This window comes from Microtus ochrogaster, chromosome 4 (genome assembly GCF_000317375.1).
Source record: "Microtus ochrogaster isolate Prairie Vole_2 chromosome 4, MicOch1.0, whole genome shotgun sequence".
Lineage (NCBI taxonomy): Eukaryota > Metazoa > Chordata > Mammalia > Rodentia > Cricetidae > Microtus > Microtus ochrogaster.
Window position 1 is genome coordinate 70,451,280 of NC_022011.1, and position 27,775 is coordinate 70,479,054.

General features: G+C 42.1%; 1 protein-coding gene across 2 annotated transcripts in view; it reads right to left on the minus strand.

Annotated features, from left to right (window-relative positions):
• Positions 1-27,775, minus strand: part of Ccdc148 (coiled-coil domain containing 148) — a 245,091-nt gene that overhangs the window by 59,274 nt on the left and 158,042 nt on the right. For both annotated transcript variants that reach the window (XM_013355678.2, XM_026778576.1), the window contains one exon: positions 19,011-19,151. In XM_013355678.2, coding sequence (XP_013211132.1) covers positions 19,011-19,151 — 141 coding nt within the window. The remainder of the gene's footprint in view (positions 1-19,010; positions 19,152-27,775) is intronic.

The following is a 27,775-nucleotide window of genomic DNA, read 5'->3' on the forward strand; positions in this document are numbered from 1 at the left end:
CACACCTCTACATAGTTAAAGTAATAGTGTGCAGATAAACAAATGTAGCACACCTCTACATAGTTAAAGTAATAGTATGCAGATAAACAAATGTAGCACACCTCTACATAATTAAACTAATAGTGTGCAGATAAACAAATGTAACACACTTCTACATAGTTAAAGTAATAGTCTGCAGATAAACAAATGTAACACAGCTCTACATAGTTAAATAGTCTGCAGATAAACAAATGTAACACACCTCTACATAGTTAAATATTTCACAACTCATCTGCTAAACTGATGCAATGAAATATAATACAGATAGGAGAGAAGCATTGAAGTAAATACTGTTTGGGTTTAGCTCATATAAATCCCAGTATAGCTGAAAGGGATAGTGTTATACAACTATAGACAAGATTAATACTTTATACAGTAGTCTGTCATTGAGCTTGATACAAGTCCTTACCAATCACTGAACTAATTTATAATGTCATGGGGACATGATAATTAATCTCCAAACCATGCATACCTGGTCCCTCTGAGTCAAGTTGCTTAGGAAAGCCAAATCAAGCTATTTGATGCTAAAGATGAACACTTAGCCACTCTTACTTTCAAAATCTTTCAGTCAATGTTATCTCTCCTGAACGTTGTACTATAAACAACATCTCAGTGATTCGACCTAAGACTGACTTAAATTTCTGAATTTAAGAAAGTAGCATCAGGCCGGGTGGTGATGGCACATGCCTTTAATCCCAACACTCGGGAGGCAGAGACAGGTAGATCTCTGAGTTCGAGGCCAGCCTGGTCTACAAAGCAAGCTCCAGGACAGTCAGAGCTAAACAATAAAACCGTGTCTCAAAAAACAAACAAAAACCCTAGCATCGGGTTGGAGAGAAGGATGGTCCAGCAGTTAAGAGCGCTTGCTGCTCCACAGAGAGGGTCCCAGTTTACTGACCAGTGTTCAAGCCAAGTGGTCCATCACCACTTTTAACTCTGGTGCTGGGACATCTGAAATCCTATTCTGCGCTCCCTAGGTAGCTGTGTGCACATATGTACACGCCCACACACAAACACATACATGTACATCTTATTAAAATGAAATTTAAATTGTAAAGGTGTTTCGGTGGTGAATTTGTAGGGAATTTATCATATCAAAGCTCTCTACATGAGCAGGAAACCAAAGCTAGATCTTTGGTATCCAAAAGAGGAAGTCAATTTTACAACTAACTACCTGGTTATTTGAACTTCATGGGTCTCTTTCTGGCCAGAATCCAAATGCTCATGTTTCTGACACATTCCCTTGCCCCAAACTTGATTATTTCAGACACTGAACTACAAACTGATAAACAAGTTCATCCCCGGCTAGGAAGAGAATAAACTACCATACATTTTCTCCTGAATAATTGTATAAGACTATGAATAAGGAAACAGGACCATCAAGATAGCTCAGTGGATAAGGGCAACTGCCCCCTATTCTGGTGGCCTGAGCTTCGCATGGTGGAAGGAAAAAACCAATTCCCGTAAGCTGTCATCTGACCTTACATGTGTGCCACAGACTGCATGCGACCTATACATGTGTGCTATGGAATACATGCATGCATATGTTTACACACATATAAATAATTACAACTTTTTATTAACAAGACTCCCAGAGAACGTAATTACTAAGAAATAAGCTTTTAAAGCACGACAAGCATGGAAATTGACAAAGGTCAACATATAGGTTTGTTCATTATAGTCTTAAAAGAATGAAAAGGGAAATATCCCAAATTGTGAGATTATCAAATGAATTCTTAGATGAAACACTACATAAGCAATAAAAATACTGTGGCACACCACGCCTGTTTGGGCTCTATGCATTGCCATACAGTTCGTGAACCGGGCAAGGGGCTGGAGATTGAAACACACAAAGACACACAGAGACACGGGTCATCCTTGAAACAAAAATGCCCCTTCTATTGTGTCCAAGGGCAGCTATAGGGATCCTTATGATAGCCTGCCCCAGCCAAACCCACCAGAAACCACCTCCCCTGCCATCAGGAACACCTGAGGGTCTCGTGCTCAGAGCAGCTGCAAGCTGTCTCAGAACAAAGAAAAACAAGTTGTTTACAAGAAATTCAGAATTTGGGGGTTCACAGCTCCAACAGAATACTACATAGGAAAGGGGGAAATATATGAAAATTGACAAGAAGGGGAAAATAAAGCTTAAAATAATACATTTATGTTTCTAGAAACATTTAAGATCATTGCTGTTAGAAAAAACCTAGGGGAGTGACGCAGGTCTGGAGTGCTTTTCATAGTATTTTGTATGTTTGCATTTCTGCAACAGATATAAAACACTTTGTAATTACAGATGTTTGCTTTTTAAAAATTTAGGCAAGGAAAACACACTTTTAGGAAGTACATCAAGGAGCACTGTTACTATTCATTCCTGAAGTTTTCAAACTATCTTCTCGTATCAAGCCCAATGGCAAGATACTGTATAAAGTATTTATCTTGTCTATAGTTGTATAATGCTTTCTGCCACCTTGTGTAACCTACAAAGTGAGTTCCAGGATAGCCAGGGCTGTTACAGAGAAACCCTGTCTCAAAAAAGAAAGAAAAGAAAAACATTTCATGGAATCATGATTTAATTCTATGACATAGGCTTTATAAAGGCCTCGTACAAAGCTTCTATTAAAAATGCTGCCAGTAGGAGAGATCACTCTTCCCTTCAATATATGTTCCAGCTTCTGACTTACTGGAATGATGTCCATCAGTAACAAATGGGAACTAAATCCTCTTTTTTATTTAACCGAGTCCAATTACAAAAATCTCTCTTCTTTAGTTTGCTGACAGTTATGTCAGCATTCCTATCCCTTCAATTTCTTGCTGATTTCTCGTATCAGTGGTTCTTACTAATTAACATATGGCAAAAAAATAGGATAAACTAAAAGATGTGCCAAAGGAGAGTTGAAGGGACAGGGAGAGTGGTAATGCAGGCAGCGAGGAGTTGAGCTGCACGGGGCTGTTGTAGAATGTTAGTTACAGGTGTGTCACCTTTGTTTACTGCGTGGAACGTTCCCTTAATGATGCAAAGATGTGTTGCATTCCTTTATGTTGCGTTTGTTTAACTACGTGAAGCTGTGTTTGCCTGTCAAAAAATCTGATTGGTCTAATAAAGAGCTGAATGGCCAATTGCCAGGCAGGAGAAGGGGTGGGTGGGACTGGCAGGCAGAGAGAATAAATAGGAGCAGAACTCTGGGACTAGTAGAGGAGCAAGAGAAAAGGAAGGAAGCGAAGCAGGGGCCGGCCACACAGCCAGACGTGGAATAAGAATGAAAGAAAAAAATATTCGGAGAGAGAAAGGATTAAAGCCTAGAGGCAAAAAAAAAAAAAAAAGCCTAGAGGCAAAAAGTATATGGGATAAGTTAAAGGCTGGCTAGAAAAACATCCAGGCATTCATGAGAAAGAAGACGCTTCTGTGTGATTTTATTTTAGGAGCTGGGTGGCAGGGCCTCCCCGCAAAAAGCCAAAGCAGTAAAGAGCCAAAAAGCTACACTGAGCTGCTTCGCTACCTGTAGACAAGAGACAGCATGGGGGGGGGGGGGACCTTTAGTGGAAAGAATGACGCTCAAACACAACCCAACAGGGCAAGAAACTGGAGGGCTATCGCTACTCTCCTCTCCAGCCTCCCATCGTTGCTAAATGCAGCCAGAAGCCAAGGTCAAAGAAGACACCAGACAAACCAGGAGTCACTGAACGAAGGGCAGAGATATTTTCTTTGACTAAGTATTTAGAAGTAGTTAATCCCTACATGCTTGCAGAAGTAACATTTTAGATGCTCGCTTTGGCCCCTTGGGTAAGCAATCCTTCATAGCAGAGCTTCCCAAGCAAACTGGCAATAAGCCGCTTTCTGTTGTGATGTATCCTATGTCCATATAATAGGATGAGCCAAGAAAGTATTCTTGGGTAAACACATTAGTTATCTCATTCTTAATTGAAATGCCAGGTGGTGGAGTTAAAAATAACTGCCATGGCTTCTTTAGGAGAAAACGTCTATTTTCAGGATGGGCAGTATTACATAATGATCGTGTTGTCTGTTGACACTGCTAAAATGAATTTGCTCAATCTTGTTTAATTTCTCTTCACTGTTCATTAGAAAGGGAGTTTATATGCGAAGGATGTTGTATTTTGAGACATGGAGTGTTGGGGAGAGTAAAAAGTAATCGGGCCTCAGAGTCGTTCAATCATGACGTCCTAGAGCTCAGGTGATTCTTGTGAACATTTAATCCAAACACTTCATTTTACAACTGAGAACAAAGCGCCCCCCACAGCCTGCATAATGCACCCAAGGTCATTCAACACCTTAAGGCCCCTGGGACTGTCGTGGCTTCCTCTCCGGCCTCAGCATCGAGGCACGAGCTGCGTTGGTGTGTGCAGCAAACACACCCAACCAATATTCTAAGCTCCCACACCATGCACTGGGAATAAACGAAAAAAACCACAAATTCCCATTTCTTATAAGCGTGCATTCTAGAAAAATAAGTGACGGTAGTATTACAATGTATGCCAGGGGTGAAAAATGCTGAGGCAAAACTAGGCCAGGATGACAGGTCACAGTGGGAGAAGAGGGTCATCGAGGGATGTGCTCACTAGTGTGGTGTCTGTTTGGGTCCTTCGCTGAACTGAGAAGGGCTGTGTAGATGTCATGGAGGAATAAGAGGGTTGCAGCTGGAGCAGAAGCAGGTGGGAAGGGGTGGGATTCGAGATCCAGCACACGCTGGAACGCACAGGGAGGAAAACGAGGCGCAGGGCTTTTGAGACTGGATTTTGGATTTTATTTCAAATGGATGGGAACTGTTGGTCCATGTCTGGCCGGGGGAATACAATCCAGAGGAAGTTTTTACGAAGATGAGCATGGCTGCTTTGTATAAAAGATCGTGGAGGTGGAACATTGAGACAGGAAGAGTTGGGTAGAGTAGCTAACTAGGAGACCAAAGAGGCCGTTGCAATGCTTCGAGTTGAATTTAAAGACCACTTCTATCCATGTCAGAAGATAAATGTATGAAGGGAAAACAGGAATTGGCAAAGACTCCAAGACTGTTGGGCTGAGCCTGGGGAGAACAGAGTCCATCGGTGGGGAAAACAGGAAGAAAAGTACAATAGGTCTGGAGAGAAAGACAGAACCACAGCACCGGCATTTAGATTTGAAATAGTCGGGTATGTCAGTGCAGACTTCAAAAGGACTATTAATCGATACTATCCAGCATATAAATCATGTCAAGTTATTTTTAAGACAGTTGAGATCCACAAGACTAAGCCCCCAACACAATCCCAAGTTGAATAGAATGAGGAAAGCCTGTCCAAGTTAACTGAGAAAGTACCATTGTGGTAGAATGGCTTGCTTAGAAGTAAATGAAATTGTTTTCCATAGACACAGGGCTATGATCACTTCTGTCATGGTAGTTCCAGAAAGATGAGGACTAAGAGTTGACCACTGGGGTTAGCTAGCAGAGCATGGAGGTCAAGCGCAATCCTGGCAAGTGCTGTGTTGCTGAAGTAGGCTGCGGGGGCTCAAGAGTTAAAGTGTTCCTCACTACCAATCACCAGAAAAATGTGAACCACAGTGACCCTGCACGTGACCCTGCTGCAGAGGCATCCACGTTGGCTCGCGCATGGAAGCACTATTTGCATCCGTGGAGATGAGAACAACCCACGTGCCCGTCCACACAGGAACAGTTAGGAATTAAGAACACAAACGAGTTGTAAGAGTTGACCTCTTGTCAGGCGTGGACTCCAGGTCATTGCTAAGAAAACAAGCCAGGGCAGGAAGTCAAGCGGTGCATGATTTCACCCAGGTGGAAGTGAAAACGCTGATCTCAGACATTGAGAGGCCAGTGTGGTTACTGTAGGTGGGGGGTGGTGGTGGGGGGGATGTGCAGGACAGGGAAAAGTATCTCAGACATTGAGAGGGCAGTGTGGTTACTGTAGGTGGGGGGTGGTGGGGGGGATGTGCAGGACAGCGAAAAGTGATCAGAGAGCACTAAACCCATAGCCAGAGAGGCATAAGAAATTCTCACGTACTGCACCGTAGTAGCCCTACTGACTTACCATGCATTTTACAATGCTTGAGGAAGGAATTTTAAATGCTTCACCATAAAAATAACTGGTACAGGCATAGATACTTACACTGATTGAAGCACCATACACATGTACCAAAATATCACATGATGCATTAAAACTGTTTTTCATGTGTTAAAGGAAATTAAAATAAAATTTAAGTGAATTGGAGCTGGACACTGAGTTCAGGCTATGGAAGGATGGTATTGTCTGAAGAAGGGGGTGGGACCAAGAAAGGATTTGATAGAAGACATTATGCCATACATTTGGAAAAGATCTGGAAGGTGACAGTGGGACAAAGATTGGGACGATCTTGAGACTCAGTGCTCAGTGGACCTGGTTATGAAGCTTTATGAAGAGAGGGCTGTCAGGTTCATAGGTATGGACTCCAAAGGGTTGGTAGATTGGATCGTTAGAAACCTATGGAAACTCTGAAAATGTCAATGTTAAAAAGAAATGCAGTCATGGCAACTTTCTTCATCTTCCTTAACCCTGCTCAAAAAATGATACCAAAGAGGATAATAATGGGGAGTTGTTAAAAGCAGCTTGTAACATAATCTTATTGTGATTATCTGATTTCTCATGGAGTGTTTAATTACAATGCTTTGTTAACCTACAGAAGTCATAACGATGAACATGTGGAAAACAGACTGTCAGGTTAGGGCACCTTTAAAACATAAGGGCAACTCCACTACAAGCAAATAGGTGTACTACTGCAGAGTTTTAATATTGCCCATTCCCTATCTGCTAGACAGAACTGTGTGAACAAGGGTAGGGCTGGGGAGAAAATTAACCCCAGCTCCAATACTTTGGTATTGAGGCTTCTTGAAACTGAGGTTTCTCAAAATAACAAATAGCAATCACAACGAGGGCATCAGAAACAGTACAGCAGCATTTCGATGATAAACCAGGACCAACACATCTAAGGCCCAAACCCTAGTCACCCACTTCAGGGCTCTGTGACTCTGGGGAAATTATGGAACTCCTCCTCTATTCGGTTACAAAATGAGAGTCACATAGTTATCCATCAGAGTTGTTAAGGTTAAATGAACATAGGAGCAGCATTTGAACATCGCAAACACTGTATAAATGTTCACTATATCTGATCATTATGAATAAAATCAAGACTTAGTAGGGAATATAGCCAAACATGGCACCTGGAGTTAATCCTTAAATTTCTCTCTATAAAGCTGCTAACTGGGAAATACTGTACAAAAGAACAAATACATCTGGCCCTTGGTTATCCTAGCAGTTTTTTCATATAACCTTTCCTTAAAATTGTATCACAACAGATAGTAAGGTTCCTTGCTGGGCATGGGACTACACGCCTTTAATCCCAGCACTTGTGGCAGGGGGGGCGGGGGGGACAGAGGCAAGCAGATCTGAGTTTGAGGCCAGTCTGGCCTACGGAGAGATTTCCAGGATAGCCAAAATTACATAGAGAAACCCTGTCTCAGGAAAAGAAAAGGAAAAACTATATGAAGGCCCCATCATGTTTTAACTCTTCTTAGGAAGAATCTGTAGGGGCTGTAGCCGATGGTTCAGTGGTTTGGTTTACAGCACCCACACCTGTTGGCTCACAACTGCTGGCAACTAGCTCTAAGAGCATCAGCTGCAAACTTCTGAGGGTACAGGTACACAGGGCTCAGCTTTTTATGTTTGTGTCAGAGACTCGAACTCGGGTCCTCACAATAACGAGCCGTCTCTGAAACTGATTTTCATTTTAAAAAGACAGTTCAAAACAAGCAAGTAAGCTTACCGTTGGCCATCTCTGGATGGTCATTCTACAATTCCTGTCACTTGTGGACTTTATGTTGAACTGATTTCAACTTCAGTCTCATGTAAACAGGGCAGAATCAGTTCACTTAATGAGGTTACTAGGCTCATGTCTAAATTTTAATGACATACCAAAGAACACTGGGAGCATTTTTTACACTAGGTGATTCTTGATTTATTTCAGTTAATTAAATGTCCTGCGCAACATTAGTTCCTTAGCCCATAAAATACTACCTAGAGGACTGATATTAAATTTTCAAAAGAGAAAATTGGAATCCCAGTTTAATTTTGAGTTCTTTCTGCATAAAACATCTACTGTCTTCTATCTAGCCATTGTTAAATGACATTTATCCATTACATTTCCTTGATTCATTCAGGCTGCTTCATCAGATTCTAAAAAAGGGGAGGGCTGAGGAGGTTGCTCAGTGGTTAAGCGTGCATACTGCTCTTGCAGAAGGTCTCATGGGGGTGTTCCCAGCACCCATGCTAGGCAGCTCACAACTGCTTGTATCTCTAGCTCTATGAGATCTGATGTGTTCTTTAGATCTTCATGGGCGCCCACACCTATGTCTCTTCCCCCCCTCCCCCATGCACACATATACACAAACAAAACTAATTTTTAAAAAAAATAAAGCGTGGTGGTGGTGGTGCAAGCCTTTTAATCCAAGCACGTGGGAGACAGAGGCAGGCTGATCTGCGTTCAAGACCAGCCCGGTCTACAAGAACTAGTTCCAGGAGAGGCTCCAAAGCTACAGAGAAACCCTGTCTCGAAATGCAAAAATAATTAAAACACCCCCTCAAACTGTGCAAAACACAGGAGGTTATCAGTTGAGAGGACGGAGAGCAAGACAATGGGAGCAGTTCTAGAGGCTGGGCCCCAGTTCCTAGGCTCCTTGGCTCCCTGGCTCCTCCGCTCCACCGGGACTTAGCTTTAGTGCAGATGGTTCATTTGCAAAGTCTCATGAGAGTGAGGTCAAGTTTTGTTTGGAGGGTCTCAAAGACGTTTCCAAGGTCCCCAAAGGCCGTGGCTATGCTCACACTGTCATGTCTGTTTTCTGAGAACATGAAAAGTGCTGAAAGCCAGTTTCAATCATCTGACAGCCACCATATTGCTAAGTGTCACCACAGTGCTTCTGTGTTGATGCTTCAGCTAGCGCAAGTGAAATATTGCACAAGTTGACAGCATATTCATTTTATACAATTTTATTGTAACTGCAATCCAGTTAGCTGTCTTTCCCTCCCTCAAGCAGCCTTGGTCTCTGTAACACAGGTTGGGAGAGTCAGAATGGAAAAGGATCCAGAGGAAGCAGAGAACCCTGGCCAGGGCGGACAGGTCCCATCTCTGAAGGTTTGTTTTCCAAGCACCACCATGATTTCCAAAGGCTTTTCCCCACTCCTTTAAAGCATTGTAATCGTCATCACCCTTTTTCCTCAGCATCAGAGCACTTCATGGGGATGAGAGGCAATCAGTGACAGGCATTGGAAGGAAATTGCGGAGGACGGTTCCATGTCCCGCAGTTCCTGCGGTGCACACATGCATGCGATGGCAATTAAGGGCCGAAACAGGAAGATTAATAGGAAGAGAGTTGCTGAGCCCTAGTGCAGTCACTCGGGGCAAAAAGTTTATTTCGGGACCTGAACTTTGATCAACTATGGCTAAACTAAGAATGCTACTAAGATTAGGAGCACTAGCCCTAGGAAGCAATCGGATCAGAGGCCAGAGTAGGGACAGAAACCTAGGACTTGATACAAGGCCAAGAAATGAAAGCGGAGCCGAGGTGATGAGATCAAAGGTATCTAACTGCCCTGCGCTAAGGTAGTCATCAGTACTCCTTGAAGGGGTCATGAGTTACTCTTAAAATTACATTAGAAATATATGTGTATAGATATTTTTGTTAATATGAGCATATATTCGTATATATTACTATTGTGTGTAGACACATTCAAGTTAACTAATATCAAGCTCAACATAATTCACCCCATTTTGTCATTTTTGTTTTTCTCAATACTTTTATTATCCTGAAATTTTGAAACTCAAATATTCCTGTATTAAGCTTCTAGTGACATAGCAAAAATTGTATGCTATCTTTGTGGCAGGGCAGGTGTAAACACAGCCTTTTAAAAACTACTAGAAGAGGGACAATTTATGTTGGCATGTCCTCGTACAATGGCATGAAATTTGCAAACTGAAGAACCGGGGGCATAAGATGTGTACCGCATTGGAAGGCACTTTGGAACACAATAGGTATGTGGATGGAGAATCGGCCCATCTGGACCACTGGGATTATATCCTCATACTCCCGGATATACCTTGCTCTAGGAGCCCATATCGCTACCCCCGCATATTAAGCGGCTGGGTGGAGAGAAAGCAAACGCAGCCCAACACATTACTACCTGTGGGTAGGGCAGCAGAGTCGGTGCTGAAAGAAAAAATTAAAGGCGCACTACTTTAGGCACACTGCTTCCGTAAAGGAGACCTTGATTTCAAAGCAGAACCCATAGCAGAAGGCATACGTGTGTAATTTACAATAAAGTCAGCAAGTCATAAAGCTTATGAGAAACGGTGTACATTTTATCTTTTTGATCTGTGTGCTAATGAGTCTGTATTCTGCAGTTTATTGCCACCTAGACCCAGGGGATGCGCTAGTGAATCAATGGTCCTGCAGTTCAGGGTGAATCACTGCAGTGAGCTGCAAGCTTTATGTTCTGATTAGAAAGTTTCATCTTTGCTGGCACTAAAAGCCAGTTATGCAGCCACCAGTGCTGATCAAGTACTGCCCTTTGAGGGGACCTTACTTTCGCCAGCTAAGAACAACCAGGAAAAAATAAAAATGTGCTGTGCCCCATGACTCTGGCTTTTGAATCTGGCTTAATACTATTTCCTCTAGTTATGATTAGCTTTGATTGCTATTTGAAATGTCCAATTCGGTTCCATGGTATGTTTCTAGCTACCTTTGGATCTACCAGTCTGCTACAACAATATTAGTATCAGATTGAGCTGAACAGAGAATTCTCAACAGAAGAACTTCAAATGGCCAAAAGACACTTAAGGTCATGCTCAACTTCCTTAGCAATCAGGGAAATGCAAATCAAGACAACTTTAAGATACCATCTTACACCTGTCAGAATGGCTAAAATAAAAAACATCAATGATAGCCTTTGTTGGAGAGGTTGTGGAGAAAGGGGTACACTCATCCATTGCTGGTGGGAATGCAAACTTGTGCAACCACTTTGGAAAGCAGTGTGGTGGTTTCTCAGGAAATTGGGGATCAACTTACCCCTGGACCCAGCAATACCACTCTTGGGAATATACCCAAGAGAGGCCTTATCATACAACAAAAGCATATGCTCTACGATGTTCATAGCAGCATTGTTTGTGATAGCCAGAACCTGGAAACAACCTAGATGCCCTTCAATGGAAGAATGGATGAAGAAAGTATGGAATATATACATATTAGAGTACTACTCAGCAATAAAAAAACAAGGACTTCTTGAATTTTGCATGCAAATGGATGGAAATAGAAAACACTATCCTGAGTGTGAGGTAAGCCAGACCCGAAAAGAGGAACATGGGATGTACTCACTCATATTTGGTTTCTAGCCATAAACCAAGGACATTGAGCCTATAATTAGTGATCCTAGAGAAGCTAAATAAGGAGAACCCAAAGAAAAACATATAGGCATCCTCCTGAATATTAACCTTCAGCAAGCAATGAAAGGAGACAGAGACCCACATTGGACCCACATTGAAATCTCAAGGTCCAAATCAGGAGCAGAGGGAGAGAGAGCACGAGCAAGGAACTCAGGACCGCGAGGGGTGCACCCACACACTGAGACAATGGGGATGTTCTACTGGGAACTCACCAAGACCAGCTGGCCTGGGTCTGGAAAAGCCTGGGATAAAACCGGACTCTCTGAACATAGCAGGCAATGAGGACTACTGAGAACTCAAGAACAATGGCAATGGGTTTCTGATCCTACTGCACGCACTGGCTTTGTGGAAGCCTAGGCAGTTTGGATGCTCAACTTACTAGACCTGGATGGAGATGGGGGTTCCTTGGACTTCCCACAGGACAGGGAACCCTGATTGCTTTTCGGGCTGGGGGGGGGGGACTTACGGGAGGGGGAGGGAAATGGAAGGCGGTGGCAGGGAAAAGACAGAAATCTTAAATAAATTAAAAGAAACCATTCATAGAGCTCTTTCTGGGTTCCAGTCATGTACTGTTTTCCATGTTTTGTCTCAATTTTTCCAATATTATGCAAATAGATACAAACGCTGAAACTCAGGAGATAAAGACAATTTTCAGCGTGGTCACACAATTGGCAAGTGACACCTGAACTTTGATCTGAGTGAGGGGAAAAAAACCTATGCATTCAATGTGCTTGGAGCCACGCCCCCCACTTCTAATGGGTTCACTGAGTCTGGGAACTTTCACACTTGCTACCCAGTTTGCAGTTCGTTGCTTTCTCTTTCCACAGTGGCTCATCTCTAGCTTTCCTTGGAACTGAATCTCTTTAGAGCCACTTCAGTATCTTTGAGTCTGCATCCGTTTGGGTTCCTTTGTCAATGAGATTGCCAATGTGCCATAGTTATAGCCAATACATGGTGAAAAAAAGGCGTCTTTGGACTACTCTGCCTCCTTAAATTCTCTTTCAGAGCCATGGGCCTGCCTTGGGATAGCAAACTAATACAAAGTCTTGTTAGGGAATGCTCATCTTGTACCCTTCAGGTATCGGAAACCCATTCCCCACCCTGCACAAGGGTTCAAGGTCAAATGAGATGTGGGTAAAGCTTAGTCTCCAAATGCCACTTGTCTTCAGGAAGCACCTTCTCCTTCCCTATCTGCAGTCCCCTTTCAAGCCTGCCCTCATACAGGGAAGATATAAGGAATCTTAGCTCCTCATGAGCCTGGATTGAAGTCTGAGCCAGAAAGAAAGTATTTGGAATGCCGTGTGCCTGTAGGTGCCAACCTTAGCCTCCAGTACCTACACTAATTCAGCCCTCCATGCTCAGGATTCCCCACCCCTTATGAATGGTAGCACAGGGTGACAGCTGGGACATTGTCATTCTGCTTCCTGGTAGAATTCTGGGCATACGGTAGCCTCCTTCCATGCTGCCTGCCGTATGCCAGACATTGAAACCCTATGTGTTTCATAGGATTCTCATGTATTAGACAAAAGCCACACACACAGTCTTAGATAATCTCATTGCTTTGGTCTTTGGAGGTGACTAAGAAACATCACCCCACTTCCCAAGTCTTTCTAGTTTCAAAAGATCCAAGGGTAGGACTTCTAAAATAAAGATCTTTTGTTCCTTGAAGGCTTCAATAGAGGATTATATAATCGTAGATCTAGTCCACTACCTACATTGTCCATGAAGAGGAGTCTCTTAACTGGTTGAGAATTTTCCTAGCCATCAAGTCTACTGCCTTTATGTTAAACAGCTCTTCAAAATCTATCTCCTCCATTTAGCTATAAGCCGCAAAAAGAATCCAGGCCATCACCTTTAGTGTCTTGGGAAATTCTCAGCTCTATGAAGCTCATTACTCAGGAATTCCTTCTCTGTACTCCATAGTGTCCCCAAACTCTAGCACCTCCTGATGGTAAGGGGCCTTTCTCCTGTTTCCAATACTGCTCACATTTGCTAGGGTCCTCATTAGCCACATCTTTAACATCTGCTATTTATACTGTTTGTTGAAGGTAATCTAGTCTTTTTTTTATATTAATCAACCTCCAAATGATAGCCTCGAAATCCTTCTGGCTTTTCCTCACTTTGAGTTCCAATTTCCTTCTCCATGTTTGGTGTTCTAGATTCCAGCACCCACTTTAGGGTTTTGTCTCTTTAATTACTGTATAAAAATTACCACAGATTTGGCAATATAAAACAAGATTTTTATTTGCTCAGAATTCTGTAGTTCAGAAGTTCTGCACAGTGTAGCTGGGCTCTCTGCTTTTGAAATTATAATTCTGAAATCCAAGGTTTGGGCAAAACAGATTTATTATCTGGAGAAAACTTTGCTTCCAATCTCATTCTTTTGACAGAATTATGTTCCTTATGGTCACAGGACTGTGACTTAGAGCTTTGCATTGCTTCACTGGGTCAGTTCTGCAAGGCTACCCACGCTCTCTGCCTGATGACTCCCTCAGTCTTTGGGCCATCAATGGCAGGTTGTGCCCTTCTTGTCCTTCAACTCTCTAGCCATCCTGGGCAAGCAGCCAGGCCTCTTCTCTAACAGGCTCCTGTGATTGGGTCATTCTGATAATGTCGCTGCTTTACAGTCATCTGTGGTGTCTGATCTAAGCTAAGCATGGGCAGAAACTGTTATTTCCACTTCTGGTGAGGAAGGGCGCATATAGCAGGTTAGGGAGGGAATCTCAGGGGACATCTTTCAAGTCAGCTTGGTTAGATATACTTGCTGGCTCCTCAATCCTAATGGTTCAAAAGAAGTTGGCTTTACATCCAAAGATCTTAAGTTTTATCAACATTCTGTGTCCACCTTTCCTTCTCCATCCCCAGCTTTTTTAGGTCAGTATCTAAAAACTTGATAGAACATCATCAAGTTAGATGTACCTCAAAGGAGACTTCAAAGTTTTTATAAAATTTCTTCTTTCATATGGATCCACAAGTTCCCACACTGGGAGACCAGCTTTGACATGAACTATAAATTCTCTCGGGAGAACGCAGCTTCTGAGCATCCCAGGCCATCTAACCTGCACTCCCTTTTCACTGCCATTGCTTGATAGCCTGTGCCCTTTGGTTTTACATGGTCTCCTCCCCACAGCTATCTGCAGGGGGCATGCAATCTGGGTATGAGACAGAACATTTGAGTGCCAGCATCCCACTGAAGCTGTGACTTTGGGCATTTCCTGAATAGGTGCCACATGGACCTGAGAATTCACAAAAATGGTAGCTTCCCTCCTAAAATATCTTTGAGGTAAAACTAAAGGCTGTATACCCACTGGTGGCATCCTGATTTCTCTAGTAATGCTTGGAGTGCTGTGTTAAGAGTTGGCTAAAAGTTTTCAGAGAACTGCAAAACACTACACCAGGGAAGTCGTATTGAAGAGAACCAGCCTGCCTCCATTTTAGGCTTAAAAGTCATCTTATAGTAAATATGAACTAGGTTCATTTCTGCTTATGATTAAAACTGTTTCTCAAGGATTAGGCTGTGCCCAGCTTGTAACCTAAACTACAAATTATTTTGTACTGTTTCAGGAATGGTCTTTGCATAAAAAATATTAGTAAGCATCTTGTAATCCTACCTTTGTTTCAAATGGTTGTATGAAGACCTTCCTGTGACTGCCTGCTGTTATGACTACCTTGTCATGCCCACCTTGCAACTGTGTCTTTGTTTCCAGACCCCGTGTAGGACCAACGTGTTATGCTTATGATCTGCTCCTGTAACCGAGTATTTTGCCCATCCAATCCCCCATGTGGAAACCCCGTACCTCTGAGCTATAAAAATCTTGACTTCCTTGTATCCAATGCTTGACCGCTCAAACCCCCACAGTAGGGGTGGAGGCAGTCTGTGTGCATGGATGAAAAAGCTTGCTTTAATTAACTACTTCCTTTAATTTGGCCATGATGATCTAGGTCAGTGGTCGCTCTCCTCCCATCTTTGGGATTAACATTAAGTCTCTAGTATATGAGCCTTGATTACAATTTCATCCTGGGAGGACAGCTGAAACTACTCTTAATCATGGAACCCTACAGTTGACATCCCATAACAATGAACCTCCTAAAATCCTATAATACAGAGCAATTTCTATGGTATTTTCGCACCATCCTAAGAGTCACATACAGTGAAAAGGCGGTAGAGAGCCCAATATTACAGATCAGTCAGCTAAGGGCCCCATCTAGCACAACGGTTTTCTTACAATAGTCCTATGCTCATTCATAGAATTGTGAAAATTACCTACCAGATAACAACTTAGCTGATTGTGGTTAATCAGTATCTTCCTTGAATCTTGAAATGAACCACGAAAAATAGAAATAGTCTATCCAATTGGAGTTTTAAACCATGGAGAAAACATAATCCAGGGTGCTGGGCTACCTGTAGAGTAAACTTTAGCTCTAGACACAATCTAAAACTAACTCAGCAAAGGAGCGCCCTGAAAGATAAATCACAGGGAAGAAATGCTAGGAAGAAGAGGGTATCTTGTCAAGACGTCCTCCAGTGAGGTCTTAGGCATGGCAGAGCTTCTGTCTCCTCTGCTGTCTTTTTATGAGGAAAGAGTGTCGGAGTGAAACTGCAGGTGGGGGAAATGGAGGAGAAACGGTTCGGGCTAAGGGCAGCGCATCTCCATCAGGGACACTTAATGCAGGATTATCCCCTGGGGAAGATTATCTGCCAAACTGCTGTAATGCTCTGGGGAAAACAGTTTGCTTTTAGCATATAAAATAGGACAAAGAGAATGTAAGTTCTCAACTAGTAAAGGTAGCCAGAAATTCTGATCAGTGTGTCTGTTGATGATGGAACTCTCCAACCTTAGATATGTAGAAATGCTGAGCAAAATCATATGCACACACTCACACACTGTCCCAGGGTTGACTCATAAGTCTGACCAAGGAGATGCAGCTAAAGTCAGAGGAAGACCAGACCCTAAGAAGGGTCTGAGTAGCTTCCAACTGACCTTTCACCTTCCTAGGAGCTGGAGCAGAGCGCAACAGATAGCACAGGACTTGGTCAGACACAGAGCAGGAATCTCACAGCATGATCGCTCTCTGGGAAGTGGCTCAAGGACTCCCTTAGGCCTGGCCCCAGAGGATCAACAGGGTCACTGCAGAAAGCTAAGCTAGTGTCATGCATGAGAATTCTGACATTCACACTGGCTCACAGCATGGTGGCCCAGGTCCAGAAGTAACACAGAAGCTGATTCTGAGCTAGTAAAATGTATGACTCTCAGCAGAGGCAAAAACAAGAGCTGTCTTCAGAAGTGGTGTCATTACCAGGTCTACATTCAGAAAGGAATGCACAGTTCATAAAGGAAACGCAAACACCTTCATTCTTTAATCATTAAAATGTCTGTGAAACTGTAGACACTTCAGGCAATACTTAAAAGGCAAATGACCAGATGAACAAAGTACCTGCAAGTTTAATAGCTGGTTAAGATTGTACCATCCTGTAATAAGCCCTAGCTTATAGATTAATAAACAAATAGAAAAATAAGTACAAATCTATGAAAGAGAAAACTGCCCAGTAAATATAAGATATTTAGTCTTGGAAGCAACCATGAAAATACAAATTAAAACACTAACGAGGTACATTTCACATTTATCAGATTGGCAGAATTCAAACTATAATAACCATACAAAGTTAGAAATCATAAAATGTATGTTGATCCTAAAACATAATCATTTTCCTCCTAGAATCACCTAGAGAAAGCTCTGGTTAGGCCCCAGCTGTCTGCGTGGCAGCTACAGCTGCACGCCAGGCAAGACAGCAAACCTTTGCAGGATGAACTGGTCTCTACTAAGAAATGGAGGAATTGGCAGCCGTGTCTACTCCGGGATATTAAACATCAACTTAAACCAGTTCTACTGTATACTGTTAATACAGGGCTGCTTTAAAACACAAGCCAGGATGGGAAGAAGTGTTGCAGAATGGTGCGGTACGATAGTGCTGGTGGAAAAAATTAAATCATAGCCTACTTGTGAAATGCTTCAGCAGCTATATATTGTTCTGGGATGACAGAAACAAGTGAGGAAGATGCTGACTAAGGCCTCAGGCAATGATTTCAACTTCGTAACGCTCCACTTGCTTTTTTTGAAAATGTGGAACAATGTAAAGCATATTAAAATTCTCACTGCTATGTGATGGATACTAAGATATTAATCTTTATATTTAAAAAACATTCCTTAAATGGAAAAACACTATATGAGGAAAATGAAGGAAACCAGATACCTTGGTCCTATACAATCTGAGTTGCAATCAAATCTCAGAACATCAGAAACACAAGGTGACCACAACTCTGCACTTCTTTAGGTGAATAAATAGAATTCAATTTGAATTAAAAAATGTCGGAGCAACTGACTTTGTCAAGTGGTCACGGGACCTTCGGAGTGTTTTGTAGCCGTGCTGCTCCCCCTTCACCCAGTGTGCTGCGAAAAGGGCACGGTACGAGTCAAGATCAAGGACAAGAGTCAGGAATCAAGCAAAACTGGTTTATAGACTGAGTCCATGGTTCCTTTATCCACAGTACTGAACTTTGAAGAAAAAAACACCTAAGCAAGGGCTTCAGACTTTATGGATCCCACAGCCCAAAATGTGAACCATGGTTACAAGAGCCATGGGTAGTCCACCAATGACCATGAGTGAATCGGTCATTCTCAGCACTGAGCATCTTTTTCCAAAAATCATTTTTCCCATCGTGTCGATCAAGTCAATCCAGCTGCACTTCTGGGCTCTCGTGTGCGCAAGACAGGTGGAGCTCTGCCAACAAATTGACTTCCTTTCACTGGTCATGAAGTGGCCACTGTTTGTGAATGATTTCCAGAGTCAGAAGCTCCATAAAATGTTGCTTGATAACTCTGATAGCATTTTCACCTAGAGTATCTGTATTGTGAATTCTGAACTTTTTATTGTAGCAAAAGACAAAACGTCTAAATAACAAGATAATGAAACCAGCCTTCCAGCACTTCTATCTTCTGTAGACCAGCAGAACCCTTTAGGGCTGTGGACAAGATTTTGGTATTTTTAAGATTTAGAAATAAGCATTGCTCCAAAAGAATGGCAATTTTGCATAACTGAAAACTAATAAATAGTAAATCAAGAAGGGAAGACTGTAAGAGCCTTTGGGCATTCCATGAATTGTGCATGGCCCAGGTACATTGTATTCTGCTAGCAAGTACATTTCAAAGTGTCATTTGCCACATCACCATAAACCAAAATGCTCTCCCAGTGCATCAAAAGCTTTACCACATTCCTTCTTAGTGCAAGACTTAATAGCCACAAATTTTGCCTCTTCACCCCCACTACCCCCGCCACATAGAATGAACTTAGTCACAGATACCTGTGTTTGTGCACGGCAACATGTCACAAATCTGTGACACTCATGTTCAATAAAGCAAGACAGCCCAGGGGAATATCAAAGCTCAATCAAGCAACGGCAGACCCGTTCACACATCCAGGCAAACAGGAGGGTTTTACCTTTGCCTTCGTCTCCTCCCTCTGCAGCAGCTCCTTCTCTTTCCAAAGTTTCTCTTTCTCCTCCTCCCTTTCTCTTCTTCTGCTGGAAATTTCCATTTCCAGTCTCGCTAGCTCTTCCTGGTGGGCTCGCCATTGAGAAACCTGGAACACAGAGAGACCCTGCCTTTCAATAACTAAGTGCTATCACATGATTCCACATGGGGCAAGTTTCTGTGTAGAGGAGAGGACTCAGGTTTTGCCAAAGGTAAATACAAATTTTATGTGCATTTGTGGATATAAGTGTACAAGTTAGTATAGAAAACGGCAAGCTTAAAATAGCTCATTCACTCTTTAGCTGAACTCAGGAAGTCATAAAATTTGATTTTCCTACAAAGAATCCATGACTTCCATAAAATTGTAGGCCAGAAGAAGTAGGCCCGCTCCTGACAACCGCCTGGAGCACCGGGACCCACAGGCTGGACGACCTAATGATGCCTAATGATTTTCTGCTACACTCAGACTGGTTCCTAGCCCAATTGTCATCAGAGAGGCTTCATCCAGCAACTGGTGGAAACAGATGCAGAGATCCACAGCCAAACATTAGGGTGGAGTTCAGGGAATCCTGTGGAAGATGGGGAGGAAGGATTGTAGGAGCCAGAGGAGTCAGTACATCACAAGAAAACCCACAGAAATAACTAGCCCAGGCTCAGAGAGGCTCACAGTGATTGAATAAAAAAACCAGGGTGCCTGCATGGGGCTGACGTAGGCTTGCTGCATAGATGTGACAGTTGCGTAGCTTGATCTTCTTGTGGGACTCCTAACAGTGGGAGCAGGGGCTGTCTCTGAATCTTTTGCTGGCTTTAGGTAAACCCTATTCATCACACTGGGTTGCCTTGCTCAGCCTTAATACATGGGGGACGTGTTTAGTCTTACTATAACTTGATATGCCATGTTTTGTTAATATCCATGGGGGGCCTGTACTTTCCTGAACAGAAACAGAGGAGAAAGTAGTTTTAGGGGTGGGAGAGATTGAAGGGTTGGAGGGCAAGACTGGCAGGAGAGGAGAGAGGGGAAAGTGCAGTTAGAATTTTACATATGTGAATTTTATATGTATATATATATACACACACACAAACACACACATGGTAAACGGAGGTATCAAGACAACTCGGCAGATGAAGACATGTGCTGCCAAGCTTGATGAACTGAGTTCAGTCCCCACATGGGTCAGAAACTCTGTTCCATTCCTGTATGTTTCCCTCTGACCCCCATATAAATGCTACAGCACAAGTGTACCCATTCACACAAACACACAAAAGAAATAAAAATGCAATTTTTTTAAATTAAAAACTTTAATTGTTATCCTTAAACTATAGATTGTTCCAAACAACCATCAAGGAGGGAACCATCTGTTCTATGCCTTTTCTTGTCTGGTCACTCAAATATCTGAGTGTCATCAGCTATGATGGCTGCCGCTCGCCGCCTCACGGTATTTATCCATGTATTCACCACAGTCCACTCTCCCTCCCACAGATATGTGAGCCCCCTTTTCACACAGTGATAGGCCACATCTCTGAGGCCTGGTCGGAACACTGATATTCTGTGCCTTGTCTGTTGACTGACGTCACCCGTTTGGAATACTTCTGTCCCCTGATCACCGCATTTCAGTTGTTGCCAGAGAAAATATCGTGACTGGGGTTTTTCTTCCACCTGTCTCACGACAGGGTCCTGACCTACTCGCCCAAGTAGCTGAACACGAGTCAGAGATCATTCAAGAACCAGACTGCTGGCTGCATCAGACTCATCTTTGTTACAGGTCGTTCATCAGTTTGTAAGGTCTTCAAAACATGGCTTCAATTTTTCTTACAATCTAATCTTTAGACTTCCTGATGTGCAGTCATGAAAATGTAATTTAAAAAGTAGAGCAATCAAGGGAAGGATACTCGATATCTATCACAGGCCTCTACACATATGGACATACATCCACATACACACATGCATACATTCACCGACACATATACAACCACCACCCAAACTCTGGGATTGGTCCTAGGACCTTAAAAGGTTTAAGAAGTGTTGACAGATTTCAGTCTCATTATTTCATTAAGTATGGAAAGTGAGCATAAATCAAGATGAAAACAGAAGAAACTTCTGGGTTTTAGGTATGTGCTATTGGTAGACAAGTACACGGCTTTTGCCAATATGTAAATATATATCGCAATATAAAGTACATATAGCCTTTTATTCATATCCCTGCCTCCAGGAAAACCATTGTGCTGGTTAGTTTTTTGTTTTTTGGGTTTTGTTGTTGTTGTTGTTTGATCAATTGACACAAACTGGAGTCAGCTGGGCAGAGGGAACCATAATTGAGACAATGCCTAAACCCATGGGACATTGATATGGGAGGGGCCAGCTCACTATTAGCACCACCCCTGAGCAGCAGGTGGTCATGGGTTCTCTAAGAAAGCTGGCTGAGCAAAGCCATAGAAAGCACAATAATAAACAGCGTGCCTCTACAGCCTCTGCTTCAGTTTCTGCCTCTACATTCCTGCTTGAGGTTCTGACCTGACTTCCCTTCAGGGTGAACTATAAGCTTATAAGCTGTAAGCTGAAAATAAACACTTTCCTCCCTGTGCTTTTGATCATGGTATTTTATCCCAGCAACAGAAATCAAACAACCATCAACTAGACAAGTGCACAGAAATGTACCGCAGCAATGCTCTCTGCAGTGTAGTTTAAAACAGACAATTTGAGAAAAGTCTAAAGGCCCAGCAATAGACGTTGGCTTAAATCAATTTTGGTAAATTCATAAATACCTATGGTTGAGAAGATACTAAACTTCTGTATTTGTTGATGTCTATAATATTTTATTTGCAAGACACAATGTAAAACCATATTTCTAGTATGATCTCATCAGCATAAAGTGTCTGTATCTATGCAAAGAGAAACTTGTGGAAGGAGTTTTGCTCACATGATAATAGAGCCTCTCAACCTTATTTTGAAATATTTTTAAGTTATCCTAACCTTTCTATATCTAAATTAATATATCCTTTCTAAGCTGGGTACATTTTTTAATAAACATGTTTTATAAACAAGTGAGATTAAAGAAATTATCAACTTTTTCTAGCTCTTCTACACATCTGCCTGACAACATAGTGAAGAAAAATACACAAGTGTGCAAAACTTCTCTTACTTGCAAAATTAATGTACTATCTTTAGTAAGTGATTCAAGCATCATTCATTAATAACACACAAAATTAAAAATGGAAAAATGTCACCCAAATATGAGTAAAGTGCCTCTAAATAATTTGGCTCCTTAAATATTTTATATTAACTTAAATTTTAGTTTTCTAAGTATGTTTTGCTATGTCTATGAAAATAAAAACTCCACCTCCTGGCTTGCAGCTACAGTCTCTACCCCATCAACCACTAACCAGCGAGGCTTAGTTATTTGGACCTGGGACCTAAAATATATTGTCTATGCCCGGATCCTCCTATGAACCTTGCCTTTATCTTTTATCTGCAACTTCTACAGTCCAAATCAAATGTCCTGACAACTGTTGCCAACAGTCTCCCTGAACACTCGAAGGAGTCTGGCCTCTCCTCCACCTGTTGGCAATCCCGCAAAGAAAGGATTCTTTCCCTTTGCATGTCATGGCATAGCTCCTCCCCCACCTTCAACACTCCATGGTTCTCTCTCCCTGCCCCTTACCAGTTCAACCCGTAACCCTCTTTCTCCTCCAGTCTTACTCTATGACTTAATCCTGTTCTGTGAAGTCTTGCCTTGGGGAGACTGACTGCAAAATCTACATTAGCAGCTTTTTCTGCCTGCAATCCAGCTCTAAACTCTTAGACTCCTATTTGCTAGTGCTTCTAGCATCCAGACTTCCAAAGTTAGTTGGGACCTGTGGTGCTGTCGAAGCTTCATACCAAGCCCAGGGTACATGTCTCTCAAACACCTGCTTCTGTCAGTGGGCCACAAGTCTCTCCGGAGTATGGGTTATTTTCATTGTGTAAGCCCAACAATAAAATGTTTCTTTGCATTTCACAACAATCTTGATATATATAACAGGATGACTTTGTATTTACATATATAGTTTGATGATTTATATATGTATTTACTACTGCTTAGATGAGATTTCCTTTATGAGAAATCAATTTTAGAACCCATTGAGGTTGGTTGTAATTGTCTAACTCAATCATTTGGCTAAGTGTGTTGAACAAGACTGGAAAGTTCACGAGGGTAATGTCAATTGATTAACTTTCTCACTCACAATCCCACATTACTCTTGCTTGTATGTACTCCCTAAGCGAGCTTCTTTCTTGGCTCTGCCTTTAACAGCCATCCTTACTGGTACTCTTGCCAATGGTATGTTAACACCAATTCTTCAAATAATTTCAAGAATTTTATTTACTCTGTATGAGTGTTTTGCCTGTATGTCTGTGTACCATGCACATGCCCGGTGCCTACAGCAGCCAGAACAGAGTATTAGATCTCCTGAAGCTGGAGCTACAGACAATTATAAGAAGCCATGTAAGTCCTGGGAATTGAACGCATGTCCTTTAGAAGAAGGACATTGCTCTTAACAACTGAGCCATCTCTAAAGCCCCCAACTCATTCTTATCTTTAAGTTCAAGGAGTGAAAGATACAAACACTCTCTACTTGGAATGTCCTTGATTTCTCTGTTTAAGATGGTTTATCACTCATCTGGGGCCCAAAGCATGGCTCACAGCTTTCAAAAAACTCTCCAGCACATGCACCGCTGTCTCTTATTTCATACACCACGCCATCACTACTCACTAATATGCTGAGCAGCTTGTTTCCACTTAGAACATATTTCATACATTTGCCTCCTCCTTATACTGTCAGGCAGAGCACTTGTGCATGATAGGTGCCTAATGATAACCTTCTATGTGATTAATCAAGCTAAACAGTTTGCCCAACAATTTGCCTAAGTTGCCATTTCAGGCATTTTAAGTACAAAGAATTCCTCTTCCATTCTTGAGAAAAGATAAAGGATGTTTTTTTGTTTTATTTTTTTGAAGGCTGCAGATAGACTGTACCACAAAATTGTGAAACTACAGGCAAGTTCAATAATCACAAATTATATGTCAGGTAACATAAGCAAGAGAAAGAAGAAACAAGGGCCAGGGAACCCAGAGTAAGACATGAGCCTTCAGAACCCAAGCTGCTTCCCCTCCATTGGAATCGCTGCAACAGTCAGGGGCCTCTGGTGGTTACCCGAAGCCAGTAATTCATGACATTGTTGGTGATTATGATTGTACCCAAAGACATGATTATAGAAGCCAAACTTGTGTGATCTTGACAATGAGAATCGGGCTCCCTAACAATGGGTTCCATCAAACGGGGCTTGTCAAATCTCACAATGCGGGAGAGAGAGCAGTGGGAAAAGGGTACCTTTGTGGTGTGGGGGGCAGGGATCTTACCCAGTAGATCCTCAGAAAGAGATTTGGAGGTGGAGAGAAAGACAACCCGTTGCTAGATTTTTTTTCTGAGCGGGCTGATAATAAGAAAGCTGGCAGGTGGGCAAGGGAATCAATAGCCACACAATAGGCTAAGAGCACAGAAGCCCTCTGAATGATGCTGCGTGAGAGGAAGAAAAGCTCGGAAGAACATTCTGGCAATTTCACTTTAAAGGCTCTGCTAATTACATGGCTCTAAACAGAGCATGCAAGCATAACTGTGTGGCAGTAATAACCATGAAAGAAAGAGCACTGCCTCCTGGTAGCCAGGTGCACGTTTTAAGAAAAGTACTATTCGCATTATTAACCATAGGACATTTTTCCAGGTCTGTAGTTCATGCTTTAATATTCCTGCCATGTGTGCCATCTCTGAATGAGGTATTAGCCCAAGAGAGGACAAACAGCACCAAGAGTGTGTTCATCTGCTACAAATAACTTTAGGACTTAACGAGCATGCTTAGCGTGTACTCCTTGCTCTTGCCATAAAGTAAAAGGGATGGTTAAAGTGAAGTTAATATGTACACACATTCTCAGAGGGAAAATGCAATGACAAATTTTTTAAAAAAATCAAGCCCTGAGTACTTCAAAGGCAATCACTGGAATTAGCGTCAAGGTAACAGTGTTAACACCTTTTTACATCAAAGCTGTGGGCTTCAGAAACACATCTGCTCTGTCAACGCTGGATAAAGAAAACAAATACTGAACACAGACATTTGTCTCCTCTCTGCAACTAACCAGCAATATTCCTATTCTGAACAAATGGTTCTCAATGTTCTCCTATATTAAAGGAAAGACCTCAACAGTTTCTGCTCTTATTCTATTTCACCGTTCACTTATATGGAAAGTTCACAACATATGAACAGACTCTGCAGTTTAATTTGCAAGCACAATGAATAGCAATGAGAAACATCAGTATTTTATAGGCCTTTTAAACAACTACAGATAATTAAACATTCATGTTACCTCAGCCCCACTTATGGAAGCATAAGAAAGCTGCAGTTATTTTCAGAGAGAAATAAAAAATGTCCTGTCTGACCAGGACATAACTGACAATAATATAACATTTAAAAACTACATTGACCATGGCTTATATTATGTTTGGCCTACACTATGCTTTTTAGGGCATTCTATGATGTAATATAATCCTAAAATTCTCAAGCCTGCCCTTCACCCTTCATCTGCCTGCTTCGTCCTTGCCCTACTTAAGTCAAAGTTTGGACTCATTCTCTCTTGGAAGGCTCTAAGTCAACATCTCTAGACCAGACGATTCTTCTATGTCCTTGGCATCTTGTCACCTTTTTATACAACATAGACCAAATCCTCGAATGGGCTCCCAATTTCTAGAGAGCTGGTGTAAATTTGTGTTAAGTTGCCCTGAATTTAACATGGCATGGGGGGAGTTGGCAAGTGTTCAGTAAACTTAGTGTTGCCCTGTTGACCATGTTCTTGATCTGCTCAGATGATGACATGCTGCATGTATCTGCCCCAGGATTGGCTACAGGAGGAGAACGTTCCATACCTCACGCTTCTGTTATCATGCTCTGTGACGGACCCTAGGGTTTTCCAAGCCCTGTCTATGTCTATGCTTCCTGGAGTTCACCAGTGCTTGCCTGATTGAAAGAATACCCAGAAACTTTGTCAAGACTTCCAACAGCCATTTCATATTCCTTCAAAGGTTAGGGTCCATGTGTAAAAACAAGGAAATCCTTTCTCTTCTCCCTCCACAGTCCTGGAAGTTTCCAAATTCAGTTCGGCTGAATAGATTTCGAATTTTCATTTTATTAAACCTTTTTTAAGTTTGAGAGCTCCAGTTAAATTTCTGCCAAATGTTCCACCATTTTTCAGGACTACAGACTTAGGCTTTTCTATCTTATGTGCCCCATTTCTGTTCAGCGTCACTCAAGAAATAGCCCCTGTGATTGTGCGGATGTTATTAAGGCTTTCTATTCTCCACTTGCCTTTTCCTCTTTGCTTCACAATTATCGTTTGGGTTCTTGGGTAACTTCATAAGTGCATTTTTATCACCCCTCTTTGATAAGTGCTTTCCATTTTCCTGGGCTTTTATTAGTCTTTTTCAGACTGAGATTGTGCGCTCTTTATTATCGGGACTGTTCTATATCCATTACTTTCTAAACAAAATGTAATTGTACCCTGGATGGCCTTACCTTAGTATAAAACAAGGCTTTTATAAAGAGAAACTAAATTTCAATAAGCAGAAAATAATCAACAGCTGGACTCTTTGTCTGTTTGTAAAGGACAAAATTTACAAACCTACCAGGCAATTTTATATATGAAACTGAAAAGCCAAGCTGTCTAATGCAGTGATTTAGAACCAGGAACTCACTTGCCTATGGATCACTAAGTCTTAGAAAATCACTTTCTGATGTGAACACTAGCTTTTAAACTTTGATAGGCATTCTACAATCTGTATAGCCAGAGGGCAGGCATAGAGGAAGGGACTAGGGATGAGTGAAGGATCTCCCAAGCAAGGAGAAACAGAATCCACAGGTAGAGATGGTACGGGGAGGAGGTGCACTGGGATGGAAGTGTTGAATGGAGGGGGAGGGAAGAGGGGAATAAGAAAGAATACAGGGAGGTACAGATAACACCAAGAGCCATTTGAGACATCAGGTGAAAACCTTCTACAAGAAGCTTCTTCACACACATGAAACGTGGGGGGGGGGGGTGTAAAAACAGAATCACCAAATAACGAAAGAGACAAAGCCCTAACAAGACATATTTTGCCACCAAGTGAGACCTCCAGAAATGAGTTGTATCTGAGTTGTTGGCCAAAGAGGCTCATGGAAACTTCTAAACAACTCAGGTGATTATCAAGGCTATTTGGTGCTCTCCACAAACTGTTAAGTCCCTGTTTCAGAAGACAACACCTGCTTATCTCATTGAACAGGGACAAGTCATATTGGTGCCTAATTAGAGCCTTCATCCCTATTGACTAGTGTTCTTGGTACCAGAAGGTACTTTGCCCCCAGAAGAGAAATATCAACCCAGCTACAACCCCTTCGATCTATAATGGTGACTTGGTTGCCTGATACACTGGCGCAATACTGGCACAAAAGTCGTGGGAGTAACCAATCTCTTTGCTTGGATTTAAGGTCTCAGTGAGATGGAATCCATGCCTGGCACTGCTAAGGTGGATACAAACCTGAGACCTAGGGGAAAAACAAATATAAACTGTTCTGCTGTAGGAACATAGCAACAACATGACTCCGAACATAGCAACAACATGACTCCGAACATAGCAACAACATGACTCCGAACATAGCAACAACATGACTCCGAA